Source organism: Thunnus maccoyii, chromosome 14 (assembly GCF_910596095.1).
Source record: "Thunnus maccoyii chromosome 14, fThuMac1.1, whole genome shotgun sequence".
NCBI classification, from domain to species: domain Eukaryota; kingdom Metazoa; phylum Chordata; class Actinopteri; order Scombriformes; family Scombridae; genus Thunnus; species Thunnus maccoyii.
The window spans coordinates 26895363-26918666 of NC_056546.1; the positions used below are offsets into that span (position 1 = coordinate 26895363).

The 23304-nt window shown below is 39.5% G+C and overlaps 2 protein-coding genes across 39 annotated transcripts in view; one reads left to right on the top strand and one right to left on the bottom strand.

The window, feature by feature from the left end:
- The window catches only part of asrgl1 (asparaginase and isoaspartyl peptidase 1), a 69701-nt gene extending 61282 nt beyond the window's left edge, over nucleotides 1-8419 (bottom strand). For 7 of the 14 annotated variants that reach the window (XR_006099934.1, XR_006099933.1, XR_006099926.1 and 4 more), the window contains exons 1-3: nucleotides 8375-8419; nucleotides 7857-7927; nucleotides 1163-1289 (exon numbers count right to left, since the gene is read on the bottom strand). The gene's annotated coding sequence lies outside the window, so the exon portion shown is untranslated. Of the gene's footprint in view, nucleotides 1-958; nucleotides 1057-1162; nucleotides 1290-7856; nucleotides 7928-8374 lie in introns of all 14 variants that reach the window. The other 7 variants (XR_006099932.1, XR_006099927.1, XR_006099931.1 and 4 more) reach the window with 3 other exon arrangements.
- The window catches only part of LOC121911669 (regulating synaptic membrane exocytosis protein 1-like), a 101313-nt gene that overhangs the window by 36755 nt on the left and 41254 nt on the right, over nucleotides 1-23304 (top strand). For 14 of the 25 annotated variants that reach the window (XM_042433384.1, XM_042433387.1, XM_042433390.1 and 11 more), the window contains exons 5-7: nucleotides 10973-11056; nucleotides 15521-15792; nucleotides 18171-18868. In XM_042433384.1, the coding sequence (XP_042289318.1) occupies nucleotides 10973-11056; nucleotides 15521-15792; nucleotides 18171-18868 (1054 nt within the window). The other 11 variants (XM_042433389.1, XM_042433409.1, XM_042433403.1 and 8 more) reach the window with 10 other exon arrangements.

The following is a 23304-nucleotide window of genomic DNA, read 5'->3' on the forward strand; positions in this document are numbered from 1 at the left end:
TTATTCATCTCAGTTTTAGTCAGTCAGAAACTTAAATAAAACTTAAGACTTAAAAACTGGATACTTGTGGATATCAAACACACACACACACTTTCCTCTCTTTCTCTCTCACTCACAAACACACACACACACACACACACACACACACACACACACACACACACACACACACACACACACACACACACACACCCCTGGAGCTGACCCTAACGTTACCAGGTGCTATGTTTGCTAACTGGAGACATTTAGTGGTGAAAAAGGGAAGTGCAGTGTCATGACTTCCTTCAGTCTTCTACACTTCAGTTCTAACATCAAGGAAAGAGTGTGTGTGTGTGTGAGCATGTGGGTGTGTAAAACGTGCTGATGGTTGGGTCTGGGGGATTCCAAAACACAGTAACATATTCACACATTCCTACGATGGGAACAGTGTGTAAATACCTGCCTAAGCTCACACACACTCTCCATTATCTTTGTCTTCATTCAGAGAAAGGGTAGTATTTGTGTGTGAAAGAGAGAGAGAAAGGAGCTGGAGGTAAACTCGTCCTCCCATTGACCCGCTGATGATGCACGTGTGTGTGTGTTTGTGTCAGGGAAATATATGTTACATCTGTCCTCTGGAACAAGGCCCTGACCTGGCCCTTGTGTACTGTCTGAGGGAGCCAAAGTGAATTTCAATATTGATCAACTCACTTAACTGTAGATATGGCCCGTGTGTGTGTGTGTGTGTGTGTACTGTATGTGTGTTTGTGAGAGAGAGTGTGTGCCCATCATGCATTGTGCTTGCTTGTAAGAATATTGTTCTGCGTGTTACTGTACAAATACAATGCACATAGGTGCCTGCAAATGCACTTATTTGTGTATGAGCTTCCTCTGTGTGCGTGTATGTGTGTGTGTACTGTATATGTATGTCTGTGTGAGTGTGTTTTTCTGCGGGTGCCGGGCTGTGCTGATATAGTACCTCATTAGCTGCTGTGGACACTAATCTCCTTTGTGGCAGTCTTTCATCCTTAGCGCAGGATTTATAGACGCCCTCGTTTACGGCTGCCGCCTCGCATGCTGCCGGTGCCATACGTCAAGCTGTCATTGGCTGATGCTACTTCCTGGTCCCGCCCCTCCTCCCACTCCCCTCCCCTCCCTTGGGGATATGTGGGATTTGTCTCACCTGTTAGGCAGCAGGCGTTCGGTGTGTTTTTGCTCGATCCGAGGCGATAGCAGGAAGTGTAATGGTGCCTGGCAGTGTTACATGACAATATGTCAAGTTTAGTGCACACTGGCTGTCGAGCTGCTGGCTGGAGAGATGGAAACAGACAGTGACATGCGCTGCTTTCACAATGACAACAAAAACATGACAGTTCATACTTTCGAACTCTGTTTAAAGGTGTCAGATCTGATTGATGTTTTCTGGAGACTTTGAATGCTTGATCTTGAATTTTCATGAACTATAATTAAGTGTGTAATAGTAGTGTGTAATTGAGAGTGGAACTATTTTGATAATTGATTAGTCCTTTTTAGTCATTTTTAAGAGAAAAGGGTCTCCAGTCTCTCAGATGAATATAATAATACAAATGAATATTTTCTGGTTTCTTTAGTCTTAAATGACAGTAAACTACATATCTTTGGATTGTGGACTGTTGGTTGGGACAAAACAAGACATTTGAGGATGTCACTTTGGGCTTTGGGAAACAATGATCAATGTTTTCACCATTTTCTGATATTTTATACACAGATTAATTGATAATGAAAATAATTGTTAGTTGTAGCTCTAATTGAGAGAACAAAAAGGATCTTTTTGTTTGACATTGGCTTTCCTTTAAAGAAGTATCTCAGCATGTTGGAAAATATAATTATTTATTTTCTTTCTGAGGAGTTAGACAAGAAGATATGACTGTCATGTCTGTACGTTTAAGTACGGAGCTGGAGTCAGGACAGAGGTAGCCTAGCTTAGCTTTAAGATTGGAGGCAGTGGGAAACATCCAGTCTGGCTTTTTCTGTAGTTCAAAAATATGCCTACCAGCACCTCTAATGCTTACTAACTAAACAGAAATGTAAAACTGGCCATTTGTGGTTTTAGGAGGAGTTATGTATGTGCTAGAACTGTTTCTTTTGCAGACAACAGTGCAATGACTATGCAACAGGGCCAAGTTAACCCTTTCCCAGTGCCTTGAGTCTTTGCTAAGACAGCCTAACCACATCCAGGCTCCATACTTAAAGGATGAGTCCTATTTTTCTTATTGTCAGAACTTTGAAAATACCAAAAACAACAATGAATTGATCCTTTACTAACAAGTATTGTCTGTATAATCCAGCCAAATGACAACATGTTTTTTTAGGGGGAGTTACATGGGCCTCCAGTCCTTGTGCTAAGCTAGGCTAATCACATCCAGCACCATATTTGTGCAGAGACATGAGAGTCCCATCTCACTTTTGGTAAAAAAAAAAAAAATAGTAACAAGTTCAAAATGTTGAACTTGTTATTTAAGTTAAGGCTGGTGCTCCTACCTAGAGTAAAAAGAAATGAGACAGAGTTACAGGACTGAATGATTTCTTACTGGCTCTCCTAAGATGGATGTGACTAACAGATGCCCCTCCTTCCTCCCGAGGGGCTGTGGTAGTGGTTGTTTATTGGCCTTACATAGATGCTGATAATGAGCTTGATAACAAGGTGCTGGGATGTACCCTGAAGAGGCAGCTGACCCTCTCTGGACCCTCTGCAAGGCCACTGTTCATCAGATGGTCAGTGACATATGACACATATGTGAGTTGATACTTCTTACTGTGGAAAATAAAAAAAAACATGTCTTGTGGCTGTGTTTACTAAGTTAAGGCTCGATTTCATTTTGCATCTTTACTATTCCTCCTAGTATGATTGTTCCATATTATTTAGCATGAATACTCTTGGATTCTGAATTTCACAAACCATTTCAGTTTCTGGTACAGTAGTAGTTACAGTTACAGTGGTAACTGAAAAAGTCACAATGTCGAATTCCTAAACTGGCAGGGTAAATGCAGATTGGAAAGATGAAGGAGTTAACACTTAGATCTCCCTCACCAACTGCTGTCGATGTGCCCTTGAGCGAGACACTTAACTGCCAGCTGCTCCAGTGGAGCTGCTCATTGACCTACAGTAGAAGACTGTGGTTGCACTGGATAGATTCCAGTGTGAAAGTAGAGTGCACAGTACTCAGTCAGATCTCCTCAGATATATAATAGTCAAAATGCACAATGTATACAGTAATTCCATACAGTGTTTATATGCAGTAAATTGTTCTATATTCTGTATACAGAGCCGAAGTGAATACAGAACTTCCAGGTTTTGTCATGTTAAATCAGATTTTCAGTGAACACAGAGAAACTTTCCCCTTTTAGCAGATGAATGTGAAAACAACCTTCTATTGTCAAACTCTGCACATACAAGAAACAAAAAGCAAAACACATTTGTGAATGAAGGGGTGCTGTAATATTTCTGTTTTTAGCTGCGTTTGATGACCTTTGATGACAGTTTCTGACAAGCCCAAGACATTCCTAGGTGAAACGTCACCAGTTAGACAGAAGAAGCTAGTCAAGTGGCTGCAGTAGTAGAACAGTAGCAGGAAGGGGAGAGATGAATAATGTAGGTATCTTTAGACGGCAGAAATAAGCTAAAAGGCTAATAAGTTGAAAAGATGACATTAAAAGAGAGTGTGGATGGATATCATGGATAAGGGAGAAACCAACAGTTACAATGTGTTATGTGCTTCTTTGTATGCTGACAGATTAATTGTCAATTAATTAGAATTGTTAGCGCTGTAGTACAATTTCATTTTTCCAAGAATATGGATAGTAAACCCCAGGAAAAAAAATCATCTTTTTAGAAAAATACATGAAAGAAACTGTAGGGTTAGCATTGAGTGGAAGAAGCTAATGCAACAGCGGTTTGCATGAAGACATGATGACAGTAGGAAAGTGTCCATAACAGCCATCGTAATCCAGGAGATACACTGGTATTTTCTTTGAGTTTTAAATATATTAGCATACCTTGGATTTTTGATATTTGTTTTGTAGTCACATTTAACTAATTGACTGATTAACTAGCTAACGAACTAAAACATAGTATAATCCACGAGCTAATGCTTCCTGTACTGATTGTAGCCTACATTTGATAATTTTCTCTTGATTTTTTTCCAGCTAACTTTTCACGATTTAGTAATTTAGATCCATGTTGGTTATTTGCCAAAGTGACAAAGAGATTTGTTGTACCTTTGAGCCACAGACACATTTTTCTAAATGCATTAGACTGATTGAGTTTTTCCTCTTCCCCTCTCACCAGCAGTGTCTCCTTGTGTTCATTTTTTCCCCAAAATGAGATCAGCTTTCAGTCAAAATCAGTTTTTATCAGTAGCAGTGACAGTGAAGACTTATGTTTTTTCTTCCGGTGTGCACTTAACACAAATCCAAAGCAACCTTGACTTATATGGATATAAACCACTAATTTATCTTGAGAGAAAAGGAGAAAACTGATCTGATATTGTGAACATACTCACCACTGAAGAGTATGCATTGGGAATTGTTCACCCGTTTCACATAGTGTACAGTCTGTGGTTACACAAATGGCCTTCTCTCTCCAGGAAACAAACATCCAGCTATGCAAACTCCCAAGATTTCACCGCTGGATTATTCATTTTTACACTGTATCACACACACACAAGCACACAAACGCACTGTATACACATGAGTAATGATGCACACATGCAGATACAGACTCCTGCTCCTCGACAGACACAAGTACACTCACACACAGATGGACACGCAGACACACACGCAGATGCAGCAGGACGCAAAACAAACACACACAGGGGTTTGGTGTCCTAGTTTCCATCTGTGGAGAAGCTATTCTCTCTCTCTGGCGCTCTCCTTCACTCACAAACTCATCTCAGGGGGGGTCTTACTGTGGTCATGTGACACACTGCTGCTGCTGTTGCAGTGTGTGTGTGTATGTGGATAAGAGCAGGCATTTATATCTGCATGTGTGCATCGCTGTTCATGTGCGTATATTTGATTGTGTGTATGCAGTAGGCTTTTATGTGAGTAGGCGCCTGTATGTATGTCCATCCTTTGTGTGTGTGTGTGTGTGTGTGTGTGTGTGTGTGTGTGTCAGCTTGCTGTCAGGCTGCTCTCTGCCTGCCTACGGTTCTTCCTCTCCGGCGCTTGTTTCACCATCAGAGTGTGATCTAATACAGGGATTACTATGGGATTAAGTGAGTCTCTTATAAAATAACAGCTCACCGCTCCATATCTCCACAATACTGGCCATTTGTTCTGCGGTATCAACACAGTCTAACAACGTCTTACAAAGGTGAAACACAATAACTGCTTCAGCAGGGAGTGAATTGTGCCTAGAAGGGAATAGACCAACTGGACAATTGACCAGTGAGACAGTCGACCAAAAACACAACCTTTAAGTCAACCAGCAAATTTCACTTGTTTCCCTTTTTTTGGTACCTAAACTAATTTTATTCTGTTATCAGAATTGATTTATTTTTAATTGATTAAATCAGAAATGGCAAACCTATCAGCCATGAGCAGAAGAACTAAATTTTGATGTTTTCTTTGTGCTTATTTTGTTCTCTAGAATATTTGTTTTAATAGCTTGCAGGTGAGATAGTTAAATATTAAGAAATAACATGATTTTTGTTAATTGTGGAATACTACAGCACACTTCAGAAAATGAAAGCTATGAAAGGGAGGGGGTGTTCAAATAATTTAAGTGGTGGCCACAATCTTGGTGTGTGACTCTACAGTACAGACATACAATAGATTTGTAGTTGAAAAGATGCATATATACAGACATACTATGCATGCAAAAAACAAAAATGATTATGTTTTATGATGCAATCTAATTGATACAAGTATGAAACACAAGCAAGACAAACAGAACATGAATGTAACATTAGATAATGCTCAGATACCTCATTGTTGTACTGTACAATATCAAGGAAAGTTAGATATTTCATTGAAAAACTCTGATAAACCAAACTGCAGAATACAACATATTCAAGCATCTAGCAGCTAAAGAGCCAGATATTTGTCTCAGGAGTTGGTGGAGACCAAAACAGAACTCAAAGGAGGGTGAATATTACACTCACATGCATCAGGTGGCCATCTTCAAATGAATGCTATTTGCTGGATGTGTAAATAAGCAACTGTTTGCTAACAGGTTCCCCATATCAACTTTATAAAGTAATAGATATGTCAAGATGATAAGCCACTGTTGTTTTTACAGCTTGTTTCTGCTGCCCCCAAGTGGCCAAAACAAGTAAAAGCAGGTTTAAGCTTTGAAATCATGCAACCTTTGTCAGAGCATACAACACAGACAATGCACTGTAGGTGATTGCATTGCAGGATGAATACTGTATATTATGCTTCCCTTCTTTTTAACATTCACATTGCATGCCAAACATCTGTACACAACCTTTGTGGAGCTTAGTAGAACATGTGTTCCATGATTTGATGGCCAGATTAATGTTGTCTCCATCATAGATTGTTTTTTATTAAAATGCTTTTTGCACATACATCATGCTTACTCCATGATGTTTAAATTTTATTTATAACAATACAGTTGCCAAAAGGAGAGTTTATAACATGTATGCTGTGATTAATTTAGATCAGTTATATCTTCAGAATCATAATAATAATCAGTCCCACTCAGTCAGTCCCATGAATTATTTCACTGGACAATATACAGCTACTATTACTACTATGATTATTTAAAATATTATTATGATTATTAATACAAGTGACAATTATGAGCAGAAAACAAAATATGATGCAGTACTATACAAATACCACTGAAAAAGGTTATGTCTTAGGAACACTATAGTAAAATACTATCTTTATCCACATACAAGTATACATTTGGGATGAAATATGGTTTCCCAGGAGCCTATGCTGCAACAGTTAAACAGGTAGAGAGTGCAAGACATAAAATACACAACATAAAACATAAGAGCATAAACTGAACAAATCTGTGCATAGTAAAGCAAAAGACGAAGACTGTGGTGCAAAAACAATATAGACTACAAGACAGGACAGTAGTGCAATGACAATGTAAACTGTAAAACAAGACACTAGTGCAAAGGCATATATATCTTTAATAAATATTAGCTTATATGGAAATACAAACTCTAAATCAGTGTCTGGATGTTGGCTACTCAATCATAAAGTCACCATACTACCATAAACACATTCTAACATTTTAAAATTTAAAAATATATTTAATTTAATATATTTAATATAAAAAAATGTCATCCTTGTCATCAGCCAGAAGGGTCTAATTGTAGTCATGCAGACTTAAGACGAGACCTCAACTTCACTATACAACAGCCCATCCCAAAAACTGGAAACAGATTTGTGTATCAGAACTTTGTTTTTTCTTCTTTATCTCTCATTAATCATCTCACGACCCCTCAGATTTATCTGGAGACCCTTTGGAGGAGCCCGACCCCTTGGTTGGGAACCACTGGACTAAATAGATGCTACAACAGTGGCACGCTACTTACACACTGATGCTTCAGTATTATTAATATAATGATGTCATATATAATAACATATCAGTCAGTTGGACCAAACCACTTCTTTTACTGCAATAATTTAACTACATCAAGCTGATAATACTTATGTACTTTAGTAGGATTTTTCATGCAGGACTTTTACTAATTAACTATTTTTACAATGCTGTGTTGGTAGTTTTACTTAGGTAAAGGATCTGAACTTCCACCACTAACCCTCACCGTCTCACTGCTCATGGCTAAACCTAACCAAGTGAAACGTGTAGTAAACTGGGTGTGTCATGTAGATACTCGGGCTGCAGGTAGACTTACTTGGAAGAAGAGCGGGACAGGTTCTTTCGTTGAAAATGTCGGGCAGACGATTCAGTGAGTCGTGGCTTCTGCTGGATAAAACACATGAAACCCCCACATGAGATGTATATTACGCTGTCAGCACCACTGACTGGCTGTTTCCAGGTAACACCGTCGTGCCAGTGCGGGAGATAGATAGATAGAAGTAAGTGCGGCTACACAATTACAAACATTACTTTTAACTTTTAATGGAGAATATGCCCGCAAAAAAGCACGAAGAACCAATCTTTTTGTCTAAACTGCACCACATCAGACCAACAACATGACATTTATAAGCCGTTATTCTACTTTCTGTCGTCAAATTTGATGTTAGCATGTTTGTATGTGTGGAGGTTATTAGCTTTAGCCGTAGCGTTAGCTAAACGCAAACGACGCCCCTGACCGTTCCTGGCGTAGTTTTTTTTTGTGTCAGCCATTACGCTTACACACTTTTACATATGTTTGACACCTAGACTGTATAAAAATGTGGACGTACTTACCTGGACGTCATCTGTTGGTTTCTGAAGAGCTTTTGAAGCTCAATGTGAGCCGCTCCGGCCGTCGCCATATTGGCAGTGCGTGATGCTGCCTAACTCCCAGCCAATCAAAAATGGGCAAACAGGCGGGCGGAATGGCTGAAACAAGCCACCTAGCGGCTGGCGGACCTGTCACTCAAAGCAGCCATGTCCTTCATTATGCATAACTTTAAGGTTTATAAAATTTAAACGGGTGAGTTATATAAAAAAAATCACCCCCCGTACAGTTGTCATGAAAGGGGAAATTAGTTATAGAGAGCTAAACCGTTTTTTGTACCAGGCTGTAAACATGTTTATTTCTGTTGTAAAGTTGGGCATTTTAACATGGGGGTCTATGGGGATTGAGGGATTGACTCGCTTTTGGAGCCAGCCTCAAGTGGCCATTCAATGAACTGCAGTTTTTGGCACTTCCGCATTGGCCTCATTTTACAGCCCCGGAGGTTGCCGCTGAGTTTGACGCTACATAGTTTCAGGTAACTCAGCTCATGTGGTTAATGCAAATGCGTGAGGTGTGCTTTCCACTTATGTATTATTTTGATTGGTGGCATAGCAAATAGGTTAAACAAAGTAGCCATTTTGGGGCTAACCAACCACCTGCTCTTCAGTCAGATAATTAACCCAGCTAACCCATAGTCTGTATATAAATATATATATATATATATATATATATATATATATATATATATATATATATATATACAGTCAATCCTAACCTAAAATGTTGTGGTTTTACTGGCATATAGGAAGGACAGAGCTACTGTCATTTCTTTTAGGTGTAACTAAATCAGTGCCACTGCAAACTCTGCATCCTCTGTATGACCTGTAGAATATATCTCCAATCGAAACAATATCTCACCATGAAATAGCATTCACTTAGCAATAGTAAATATCCTTGTATTGCATGTTGGAAGCACGCAGGTCCTGTCTGCAGTGTCTAAAATCTCACAACTCAACGTGTATTGTCAATGTGTGACAAATGCAAAATTTTGGTTACATTTCTGCAATTTAATTACCTACAATATGTTTATAATAATGAAATGCACAAAATGTACCCTGCCAGTTTGACTCTTCTGGCATATAACAATTTTTAAAAAAGGGTTATTCAAATTTATAGCAACCCAAGGTGAGCCTTAAAGATCATTTAAATGTTTAATCAGACATGTGGTTAGAATAGTCAGGTGTGCATCCACCTGTACAAAACCTCAATGTGGTAGGTGCTGGATATTCAGAGAAATCAGTGAGTATACAATAGAGAACTAACCAAACAGTGGAATAAGAGCTTCCTTAATCTTTAATTAGTGATGTCTCAACACAACACAGATCCTCCTCAGACAAAAAAATAAATGTGGGGGAACTACAGTATTTAACTAAATGACTAGTGACATCACATTCATATGTGCCAGAGCATCCTTATTACAAGATTAATGAAAAATCTGTGTATGAATATACACAAAAAATCACATAAAATATTTATTTGATTTTATTTAGAAAGTGGGATGAATTAGTTAACTAGACACCACGGGGCAACAATAAAAAAAAAAAAAAAAGAAAACATAATAATAATAGATGTCATATATGCAGAACTGTATATAAACACTGCTTTTTCTAACTAAATATTTTTTTTATGAAATTATATTTCTTTAGAAAAAAACAGTGTTAAATTCTGACCAGCTGCAGAGCCTCTTAGTTAACTTGATAATCTGACTGAGTGTCTGTTTCGTTTTTCTTCATTATTGTCCTCTATTTGCACTAAAATAACTAATAAGATTGGAGACGCGGGCAGTAATTCAGTAGTCTGGAGCCAGGCTCCCTCTTTGTAGTAGCATGTGTACTGTACAAGATCTCTGTTGTTGCTGCCAGTTAGGTTATAGCAACATCAACTAAATCCCTGCCTGACTGTGTGTGCATAGTTTCAGTCAAGAGGAGAGTGGTCCTGTTGATCCAAAGGATGGAGAAATGCGGTTTTCTGCTCCTTCTTCCCCTTTGGATGTGCTTTCACCATCCAATGCTCCACACCCCTCCCCTGCAACATCTCAGTCACAGGCCTTCTTGTGGTCATCCAGCCTACCAAGTGGTACCAGGTTGTTGGGAGTATGCAGTGCAGCCACTGCAAATCTCAGAGCAGGCACCAGATGATGTTTTGGATGTGCCAGAGCTGAAAGGTGCCTCTGTGTCTGATGCCATATAGAAACTGCTATACCAAGTGGCACAACCAGAGAAGCTGTGCTCAGAGGGCTGAAGTTGTTGAGGAAAATCAGTACAGTGTCACTTTTGTTAGCCTGTAGGCCTCATCCTATTTATTCTTTATTCTCAAATTTAATGTTAACACACACAATGTGCAGTATTGTAACACAGAATACTAATTTGGTATTTACAAGAGGGGCACCTATTTCTGTTTCTTTCTATCAATAGTTCCTTAAAGAGTCCACACTGTTTTTAGGAGGGTCAATTGGTTTGCACCCCATATTATTTATATATTCATTGTTGTGGTTATAAATTTTAGGTACAACTTCTATTAAGATTTCCTCTTTCATTAAATGTTGGTATCTAAATAAATTGCAGAGATGTTCTATCTGGTTGTGTATGGACTGGACTGCACAGGATGCGGATGGCTTAGTATCCAGAAGGCGCTTGAACAGAGTCTCGGTAAGATACACACACGTTGCTACATGATCTCACTATGCAGCTTGAATATACTTCCTTATGGGTGGAGAAGAATACACTAGTACACACTAAACAACTGCATTTCACTTGAGTTTAGAGTAAATACTTCATAACACTTTAAACTCGTATTATAACAAGTAACTGATAAGATTGGTTTTACATCAAATGCAGTTATTTGAGCTGTTTAACTGTTTGAGGTTTGATGTGGGTGTTGATTTTGGTCTCATGTTATGATTGTAGCACATGTTGACTGATAAAACTTGTTGTGTAGCTACATTTCCCCACCAGTAGAAATTTACTTTGCATTAAGAAAATGGAAACTTTTCCTGCTGTTTTAATTCACCAGTAAGTTTTTTCTTCTTTCAGGAGAAACTACTATCTATTATGTATGTTATTTACACAAATTGCTTGTTGATTCTGTCCAGTAGTCCAAAACATATCCAGTTATTTATTAAAGAAAAGTATCGCCATACAAAACATTCCCATTTGCAATATCATTAATATATTGACCCATAAGCATCATTTTAATGCTGTAGCAGGTTCAGGTGGTGCTACATGGTCAGAGTAGGAAAAGCACAGGTGTTACTAATAACATAACGATGGCTCCCTGTCCCTGTAAGTCATGACAGTGTGTTAGTGAGCCAGCACCCTAAAACTGAAGCAGCTAAATGGAATTCATACATAATTCATTTTATTATTTACACCTGTTCTTTCCCTACTGTGATACGTTAGAAGGTCTTCTGTGAAAAGTAACTAGTAACTATGATTGTTAAAAACTGTAAATGTAGTGGAGTATATTTCCCTCTGTGTGTTGGAGTGAAAGTACAAAGTTGCACATAATGGAAACACTCAAATTAAGTAGCTCAAAAATTTCCTTAACTACTTAAGTGAATGTAATTAAAGGTTATAGCTGAAATAAGTTGATAATTTTGATAATTAGTTGGAGTCATTTAAGAGGCAGAGGTGCCTCACACTGGATAGTTCTAGCTTCTCAAATGTGACAATATTCAGCTTTTCTCTGTTGTGTTAATGTAAGTTGAATATCTTTGGGGTTTTTGGTCTAAACAAAACAATTGTTAGTTACAGCCTTAGTTATGTTTCAGCTCCATCAAACACTTACCACCTCTGATGAAGATATCATAGATTTAGCATTTGCACCAAACACTGAAAGCTTTCTTTATTAAAGTGTGCACAAATATCCATATTCTTTGAAGTAAACAGAAACATGGAACAAATTTCTAACCGTTTGTTAAAAAGCTACAAAATTTTGTGGATGCCCAAAACTCATTGAAATTGATATGTGACTACATAGCAACCGACGGCGGCTGCCTGTAAATGTATGGACAAGTAGATGAGCACTGCAGTGTCGATCTGGCAGCCGTCCACCTCATCGGTCTGGCTGCAGAAAAATCACAGATTGGTGGATGTTTTCACCAAAGCTATAACGTCCCACATGAGGCAGTGTTTTGCTTTCTTTGCTGTGTATAGTATATGTGTGTGTGTGTGTGTGTGTGTGTGTGTGTGTGTGTGTGTTTGAGCACACGTTTTCCCTCTCTCCCTGGTGGTGCTGGGGTGTTTGGCAGGATAAATATAGCTGCGTTGGTGTAAAGCTGTTTTCTCCTCGGCTTTTGTAGCTTTAATCAAAAGCAATCTGGAGGAGGGAGAAGTGGAAGGGAAGGGGGTGAGAGGGAGAGCGGGAAGAGGAGGAGGAGGAGGTAGGGAGGGAGGGAGCAATGGCAAGCGAGCGAGAGAGGAAGGGTAAAAGGAAGAGGGAGGTGGGGGTGGGGGGTGGAGATGGCCGATGCCAGAGTGTTTTATTTTAGCTCTCTTTAAAGAGTCATTGGGGAGTGTTCAGGAGTAATGAGAACCCTGGTGGCTGGAGGAGAGGGACTGACTCTAACCTCCCCTCGCTCTCCTCCATCCTCTCTCTGTCTCTTTATTTCACGCCCAACCTCACGTCCTCTGTCATCGACTCTTCCTCATTCTGGCTCTGATGTCAACACAAGACTATGACGACAGCTGCGTTCACACTGCGAGGCCATCATGCTCAGCTCTGTCTTACTGGATGAATCCTCATATCTATTCTGGGATGTAACCCACATGCCTTATCAATATGAACTGGCAGAGATGTAGACGAGGCATGTGCACAGAGAAACGTACCAAAGCTTCATACATGTATGTTTTGAATGCAAAGTTCTGACTGAGCTGATGCGTCTTCTAAAATACCAGTCTAGCTGCTTGTTTGGCTTTCTTTTTAATGTTGTGTGTTATTGTCTTTTATGATAATAGTAGGTCAGGGAAAGGGCTGTAGATCAGAATTGTTAGAATCGAAATCAGCTTTATTGGCCGAGTATGTTTACGCACCCAAGGAATTTGACTCTGGTATCTAGTGGCTCTCAGTGTACTTACACACAACAATCTTCAGGAAGACAGACTTGGACATGCAGCCAAAACAAGGACAACAGTCAAACAAGATGATTAAACATAAACATATCACTGTTATGTACAAGCATGTAGGTGAATAAATAGATACATATATATAGAAACAACACATGGACCACATACAATATTGAATGGGTAATGTAATAAGTTAATTTATATACATAAAGTAGGTGTTTATGTACAGTTAATACAGCCTGCTTGTAATGTGTAGGTATGATGGATGTTTTAGTGTTATTGCACAGTGACTGATTTAACTGTTCTTCAGAGTGACAGTTAGAATTCACTAATAAAAAAGAGAAAAAAACACAATTTTAAGATTTAGCTCTTTCAACAAAAATAATAATGCAAATGTAGGCATACATTATCTTGTCTTCTGACAAAAAAATCTCAACTCAAGGTCCATGTACTAGCTTTCATCTCAAGGTCTCAAGATCATCACCATCTTCCTTTCATCTCAAGGTCTCTCCTCAGTGAAGTTTTTTCAAACTTGCTCAGTTGTCATGGAGAGGATTGCTTACTTGACAAATGAGCAAGCTTCATCTGCTGTGAGATGCGGTTGGAAGCTTCAGTAAAAGTTAAGTGGACCTTTTAGTTAAGATTTTTTTTTGTTAATCTACTGTTTTGAAGGTCAAGTATGCTTGACAGCATATCTTTTAAGTGCTGACTTGAATGTGTCCATAGCATTGAGTGTTGAAAACTGTCATGTTATTACTAGTGACTGCTGTGCCAAGGCTTGTTCACATATTTTCTGATCAGATATTTCTTGATATAAATCACGTTTTTGCATGGCTGCCTGTGCTAAGAAACATTAAATAGTGCTAGGGCTCTAGCTAACAATTATATTTCTATGAAAGAAAATAGTGCCAACACAATTTCCCCAAGCCAAAGGTGACATATTTAAATCTTTAGGTTATTATCATAGAAGATACTCGAGAAGCTGAAACCAGACAAATTTGGGTATTTTTGCTTGAAAAATGACTTGGAAAAAGGTTTAATCGATTATCAAAATCTGATACCCTAATCAGTCTTAGTGCTAAACACTGTTTTGTTTGACAAGTTTGGCCTGTTTTGTTAGGTAAACATTATTAGAAACTTGTTTGATTTTTAAGTCAACACATATTGTACATAATGTAAAATCTGTTGGTTGCTTGAAATTTAATTTGTCGTCACTGTCAAAATGCGTTGATGTCAGAAACAGTATGTGTTACGTCCTAAAATGAATAAGTGTTGTGAGCAGCACTTCAGAATTGAACATAAAGGCTTGCAGTGTGAATGGAGCCAGCATGATACAGATTAAGACTGCAAACATGCGACTCTGTGCAGATTTTTCTGTACACACTGATTACGGAACAGAATCTCACAGAAGTGTGAGGGGAAAAAAAAAGTATTTGGACACTCTCAGCTGTAGTGCGTGAACATCGCCAACGTATAGTTGGTGTGCATATGTGTGATGGGACAAATGGAAAGAAGGAAGACGGGAGATATTATTTTGGCAGCAGCTTGAGTATCCTTTCATTATCCAGTTGGCTTTGTGTTCTTCATTTGGAGGCCAAAAGCAGCCCACAGTGGAAGCCAAGCTGCTGCCTGGTATAAGTGGCGTGATGTTGATCTTAAAAAGCTCCCATAAAAGCTTTTTTCTGGACCACTCGTTGGCAGCAGTGCAGCTCTTTAGGAAGTGCATTGTTCCATTTCCTGTTTGACAGTCACAGTGATTGAAGCTGGGCCTCAGATTAGTGGTTGGCAAAGTTGCTGGCTGAAATGGTTTTCACTGGCTGCAGTAAAGAATGGCTTCTTCCTGTTGGACACATTATTGTGATACTAATGTCAGCTGTATGAATTACCCACAAAAACATAATCAGTTCTCTGTAAAGTTATGTAAATGTATGTCATATATATGTTGTTATTTAGTCTGTTTGTACAGAAACTATATGATGAAAACTCAGGTGATCTAGACTTGTCTTATCTCTCTGATTGTAATCCCTGTATATGCTTGTTTTTTTCTAGGTGATCTGGGTTTGTAATAACTGCCGGAAGCAGCAGGAGCTCCTGACCAAGCCGGGCGAGTGGTTCACTGGTCCGTCTGGGAAGCCTGCTGGCCTTGGTTCAGCTGTCAGCGAGCCATCTGTGTGCCAAACTCCTGGTGATAAGAAGCTCCGATCTCGCTCCCAAGCACCTCCGGGCTCTACCATCGCAACCCTAGACCCCAACCGACCCAGTGCACCCGGGACCACACCTGGCACCGACGCCCGGTCACGTAGCGAACCACCACGAGACACGTAAGCAATGTAGTACAGCTGAAAGACACTGTGAGGCAACGTATTTGGCAGATGTGAACAAACTGAAGAAATATTTTGTTCTTCTTTCATCATTTAGTAGACAGTATTCCGCTGTCTAATATCCAATTGTGCACAAGCGTTGAAAAGAAAAAACTTCAACAACTTAAAAGTGGCTCATTCACAGCTCACCTTCAATTTTGACCCTCAAGTCTCAAGAGAAAAGACTTCACACCAATGGCTCCCTACCAGAGCATCACTGTTTCAAAGAAAGGAAAGATCTCTGTTTCCTTTAATTGAAGAATGTCTGTTGACCACTAACATTTCTGCATATCCAGTTGAAAACCTCATTGAAATGATGGCATACAGTAACACTGCCTATAAAAAAATAGCTTGAAGACATACAGCAATGCTCACTTAATTGTTGAATGAATATATTGTAGCTAACATTACTTGCAGTTAAGCAGTGCAGTTCCATAAAGTTGAGTACTCACAAGAAACAGATTGAAAAAAGAATTGTCCAAATATAAGCAGCAAAGGCTGAGATATTCAGACATTTAGTCTTTAATATGGGTCAAGCTCCTACAAATCCCATAATGCAACCCAGTAGTGTATTTCATTAGATCCACCCTGCCTGGTTAATGCCCATGTCTCCAACCCCAGGCTTCTGCTATAAATTAGTCCGCAAGCATAATCTGGGATAACCCTGATAACATCATTGTGACATCATCAGGGTTCTGTTGTCAGACTTTAGAAAGCTCCTCCAGAGCCACAGAAGAAATTCTACATCTGTTTTCACAGCTTTAGTGGTATTCCACTGACCTTGATTGTGTAATGTGTAATTGGTGAAGTGCCCTTCTAGCATATATTCTCTCAGCTACCTGAAAGAAACATTTGCAGGCTACTAAAAGCAGTCCTTATAAACTATGTTAAAATTATTTTTATCAAGTAATATCTGCAGCATTCATCAGTGGCTTCCTTTATACAGTGGTGGATTGTGCCTCTTAAACAAGCACTGTGTGTCATTGTTTCCTACGCCAACGGGTGTGTAATGGAAGAATGCATTATGTTCCACAACACTGGATAGTAGAATGTGTTTTTACTCATGGATTTCTATTAGTAGACACTGATGTAAACAATGAAATGGTAACAGTAGCAAAATCACTGGTATTTGTTAGGTAAACTATCAGTCAATAATTATGCTGTATGTTTTAAGGGAAGTAGAAGCTAAAAGCAGCCAAACACTGTAGAATCTTGAACATTTACTCTACAACTACAATAACTTGACTAACAGTAAATAGTTTCCTTCCAGTTCTGGATGCCTATATTGTAGGCTGATGGTGTAAAAATAAGTGACAATAAAAACTGGTTGTTGCCTTTGACTTTCATGTAGTGCTGAAACAATTAGGTAATTGAAACAAAATTAATCGACAACCATTTTAATAAACTTTTCCTCACAGAAGGCACTTTTCAAACCAGACCCAGAGGATTTGCTGCTTTTATATAATTGTTCAAACAATATTTTGTGGTTTGGGCTGCTGGTTGGATAAAACAAGCAATCTGAAAATGTCACTTTGGCCCGTGCAAACTTGTGATTGACTATAGTGGCATGACCCTAGAGATGGCAATATCGGTCAAAATATGGTATCTCTGTAATTATTTGATGGCTTTCCATTAATTGTCTCCAGAGGATGAGTGAGGTATACATTATTGTTTTGAATTAAATGTCTCGACAACTATTTTAGTTTTCCAATACTTTGGCTTATGACCAAATACCTGCAAAACTACTCACACCAGCTGCAGCAGTACTTTTTATTTAGTATTAGTTAGGAACTATTAGCATGCTAAATTGCCAAACTGAAATGGCAAACATGGTAAACATTATACCTGCTGAATATCAGTATGTTAACTTTATCATTGGGTACATGTTAGGATGCTGACATTAGCATTTAGTTTAAAGCTGTACAACCTCACAGAACTGTTAGCCTGGCTGTGGACTCATTGTCTCGTTCATCAAAAAGTCTATGGATTTTTTAACAATGACAATAATTAGTCGCAGCTTGACTCTCATGGCAGTGTAGAAGAACTGAATATTGAGTGAACAAAAGATTGTACCTTCAGCTTTTACTTAGCATTAGCTAAAAATGAAAGTTGTGGGATCATTCACACTAAAATAATATGTCTAATTTGGGGTAAACCAGGTCTCTAAACTGGTTTTTCCAGTGAGGGTAATCTTGTGCAGAGTACAACAACAATTCTTTGAGCATTTACATGAAGCATTCAGTGATGTTCTACTGTACATGTTTGAAGCACCGTCTCTGTCAACTGTCCCCTATATTATTGTCTTTCCCTCTCCATCCACATATTGATTGTCCCCCCAGGAGAAATGGACGGGGAGGCGGAGCAGCTGGTCGGGGAGAGCGCAGGCCAGGTCAGCCCAGACTGCAGACCCAAGTCTCCATGGACCGGGAACTCCGAGGCGAGTCCAGGGAGCGTAGGGAAAGCCGGCGGCTGACAAAGGGACGCTCTTTGGAGCACGATCCTGTGGGAGGAGGTGGCGGGGTGAGACGGACAGAAGAGGGGGGCTACCACCACATGGACCACATCGCTGGCCCCCCTCGCCAAGCAGGGCCGGTCCCTCCTGGAGGCCGGGGCCACCCTGTGTCAGGGCAGGGTCATGGCACGGGCGTAGTGGGGGAGGTGGGCGATGGCGTTCGGCCTGGGCAGAGGACGGTGGGTGGGGTTGGTGGGCTGCATGAACACACCCCTGCGCAGCAAGTCCCTCCCCCTGAACTCAGAGAGCCTCCGGGTTCGGGTCCTGGATCAGTCCCAGGCCAGGGACCCGTAGTGAGACGGACCAAACGGGAGAAGGCTGAGAGCATGCTGCGCAACGATTCGCTAAGCTCTGACCAATCGGAATCTCTGCGTCCACCGCCGCCGAGACCCTACAAGCCGAAGCGAGGGCTGGGGGCCGGAGGGAAGAGGCAAACCAGCGTCAGCAGTTCAGAGGAGGAGGGAGGGACCACGCCTGAGTACAGCAGCTGCGAGGATGCTGAGATCGAAAGTGTCAGTGAGAGAGGTGAGAGACATATCAATCATCAGGCTGTGCTCGTAAAAAAAAAACTGTTGTTGATCTCAGCGAGGCAGAGTATGAAGAGTATTGACCTCTGTCTGTTCAATTCATTTGTTTGTTCATCCATCACGCAAGATATCTGAGGCAATTTGACTTTACAAAATATGAGGGAATGAGCCGTCTCACTACTGCTTTATGGCAGTTTCATAATTATACTTATTGGGCCGAGAAGGTTCTTACAACCACAGGTCAACACTAAAAATCTGTGTAATGTCTCTCACATCACAAGTTCAAATGTCATGAAATCTGCTCGTTCCTTGCTTATAGACTATAGCTGAAATGAGATGTTTGGGTTGATCATGGTCACCAGTTGCCCCTCTGATAGATGAAGGTAGCCTGTGTGAATGTGGAAGTTACTCATTCTCAGAAAAGTAGTGTTCAACTTATTACAGGCTTTGAAAAAATGTAATATTAATTCACAGACAGGCTGGTTGATCTTTAGGGACACTTGTACAGAACCTTGTGGACTCTGTTAAAAGTTAATGTTTTTTAGATTATAACCGTTATTATTATTTAATGGCATTTTGCTGACTATATTTCAACAAGTTCTACAGGATCTCTTGGATACATTTATTGACATTATAGTGTCATTCCATGTGTAAACAATGAGATGCTACAGCAATAATGGCAGCTTGTTTACTTCCGCATACAGCCTGTTTATAGGACCATCATACTCGCTTTGAAGGTGGCTGTAAAATGTGTCTGGTTTTGTTCTTAGTTGTGATGATCAGGTTGAATTCATACCATCACTGATTAATGACAGGAGTAATCAAACTGCACAGACCTCTGTGATGCAGTAGTTCAGTGTGGATATATTTAGCATGTATCATACCAAACAAGGAGATACAATATACTGAACAAGCTAATGCTAATAGATTAGCTACAGCACAGGAGCTGTTAATGAAGGCTCTGCCTCAGCAGTTGAATTAATTAGATCTTTAGGATGAGGGACATGAAAAAACACACATCTCTATATAAAATGTACAATTCTTGAGCCATTTACAAACCTCTTCAACCAGGACTATGAGCGGTAATATTCATTTAAATGAATAATGATATAATGTAATTTATTCCACTCACTTAAATTGCAATAGTTCACTCACTTAAACAATGAATGACTAGATCAGACAGGAATACTGTATATAAGCTCTCTTGTCTTAAGGTATGAGGCACTGCAATTTCGGTATGTGTGTGTATGTGTGTGTGTTTGACACTCGCACACTATTATGGGATGTGAATGTAAGAAGTGGAGTGAGCTGTTAAGTCTCAGGCTGCCGTCTTCATTCAGACTTTGTGAATTTGGAGGCCCGTCATTAACTCTCTGTATTCAGTGGTCAGATCAGGTAAGGCTGCACTGATATAACCTACTGATTTAAAGAAAAACTTCCCATTTTTAATCCTGTTGTATGGAGTGTCATATTACTGAAGTAATATACACCAAACTACTTGAGAACATTAGCATCTTTTCAATTTTGTAAATGTAGCATTTTGCATCTATTGCCTGGTGTTTTTTTGCAGAAACAGTGCAGCTCTTACAACATTTCTAACTTCTGCAGTGGGCCATAGCCAGCAGTCTGAATGTCAAAGTGAGCAGCTACGCAGTATACCAGTGTGCATGTTAACAAGTGTGTGTGATCCTGTGTGCGTGTCTGAATGTTTTCCTGTGTGTCATATTATATTGTTTTCAGCTTGGCCCTGAGGGGGGGGACAACCCCACACTGAGCGTACGTGTGTGCGTGTTAGTGTGTCTGCGACGGGGCAGTTTGACCCCGTTTGATCCCAGTGTCGACCTTGTGTGGCCTTGCATTGCCAGCTATGTCCCCAAGCCTGAGAACACACTTCTGTTTACACTCTAACCTTGTCATGTCCAAGCTGGGTTATGTCGCTTCACTGCTAACCATTCCAAGGCACTCGGGCTTGCTGCTATGTATCCAAAAGTGCTATAAAAAAATTCTAAACTATATTATTATAAGGGGCAGAGTAGTATTCTAATATTCTTTTATTTCAAGGCCTAGAAGCAGCCTTTAACCAGTAAGTAGGGCTCTTGACTAGAGGTGGGTAGTAACATTTTTTTTAATGTTGTCCTTTCCTGGTAATAAGTTGATAATGGAAAAGTCAAACAATTTTATATTGACTGGGTGAAAGCATTCCTACATGTTGTTGAAAACCTGTAAAAAAATCATGAAAGGTAGCATAGTCTTACCTAAGCATGGCTCTTGGGAATGCAGTGTTGGTCAGTTGGTCTACCACTTTATTGATATTTCAATAGCTATTAGGTGAATTATGATGGAATTTGGTAATGAGATTCATGTTCTCCACAGGATAAACTGTAATATCATTGGTGACCCTCTGACTTTTCATCTAGAACCATCACCAGGTCAAAATAAGATCAAATACCTGTAAAACTAATGGCTTGATTCAGACACGGCAGCATCATGTTCTGGCTAAGTCACAGCAAATACATCCATACAAGTTCAAGTTGGAATCCGATCCCAAATATGAGAGTGGACAATGTAAACAATACATGGAATAAAATTAGTAACAACATTAGCAACAAAGGCTATGGAACAAACAGCTGTTTATGGGTATGTCTGATGAGCCAATGTCAGCTCTATCACAAACAAAGTGTTCAGGCTTTTGACTTGCAGGGAGTATTCCTACATATGTTCACCTCTTTGACTATGTTTAGCATAGACATCCAGTCAAAAATAGTCAAAAATATTGTGAAATTTGATTTTGTGACTGTGGCTGAGCCATGGCTGACAACATGAAACTCAAATTAAACTTTTTAGGTGACTTGGCCCTTGATGATATAGTAGAAAAAGTTCCATGAAAATAAAACAATGCTCAAATGAGGAAAGATTATGTACTACAAATAGAATCACCACTTCAGGACAGGCCCTGTAGTTTTACAATTTACCTAATAATAACAATGACAGTATTTAACAAACATACCACATCTGACTGTAGCCAGCTCCTGCTACATAAAAGCTGCACTTTCCCAGGATGTTAACATCGATAAAGTGTGGTTTGTTCAGAGGAAGAAGAGGGTGCATGCAGAACCCAGACCAGGCGCTTTGACATCGATCAAGTGGAGGTTTAGGATGAGAGTGTTTTGTCAGACCAGGTTTTAAACACACCGGCATGGCAGCGAGACACTGCTTCCTTTTTTAGCTCGAGCCTGAGACCGGGTCAGCTCTAAGATGTGGTTGCTGGCAGCCAAGAAGAGTCCAGGCATGTAAATCATTGTAAGATCAGAGCAGAAACACACACACACACACACACACACACACACACACACTCAAATATACAGTCAGTCACATACATACAGTAGATCCTATTATGATTAAGATGCTAATGTTAGCATGCTAAAAGCTCACAGTGATAATGTTAGTATGTTGATGTTCAGCAGGTGTGATGTTTACCATCTTAATTTACAGCATCTACACCAGTTAATGATGCATGTATAGAGGACATGGAAATAAGGAGCAGCTGTTCATGTATTGTAGGGTAGAGCTAGTTAGCCGTAGTATTATTGTACAGTATTATAAATATAAAAATGTATTAAATTGTTATTCATACATAACCCTGTTTAGATTTATATAAAAATACTATATAGATTTATGATTTTTTTGTCTGTGTATTCATGTAATAGGTTCACTTTTACAAGAGAAGAGGGTTTTAGCATGAGGACTAACTGATGAGTTTGGCGAACATATCGCTAATTTGGGTGACTATTGGTTGGGGTTTCTGGAGTGTAAACTTTTCCAAACCAAAAAAAGAGAAAAACAGACCTGCTAACATTACCCTAAACTCAAAGTGGATTTTTCAGTCCAGAATAGGTGTTTTTCTAACCTAACCTGTCATCCCAAAAACTAATGTACTTAGTTAATGACATGCTGTTTAGCCTTTGAAGTAATCCTACTGTGTAGGCTAGTTAACTCGACATGCTAACATTAGCAGCTCACATTTGAGTAAATAAACACACTCTTTAACCTATTCTAACACTTTTTCGCCTGTGGTTATGGTGTTGGAAAGGTGATAAAAAACACAACCTTTCAAACTCTCTGGAAATCAAGTATGATTCTTAAAGCTCCATGCACACATTTTTAAAAGTGCTTGAGAGATAGTTACAGCTATGATTGGACAATTGTTTTTGGGGGCAGGTGTTTAGCAAACTGTCAGTTGACCCCGTGGTGGCTTTGATCACTTCATTCAGTCCTTGTTAGTCTACAAAAACAAGTACACACACTCACCCATGTGGCCCACCCACTGTACAAAATTTTGTTCACGCTTGAGTTGTGAAACTGAGAACTCGGCTGTCTATCGTCAGAGCGTTTGCTTTAAGATTACATAATGTCACTATAAGTTGTCACAACTCA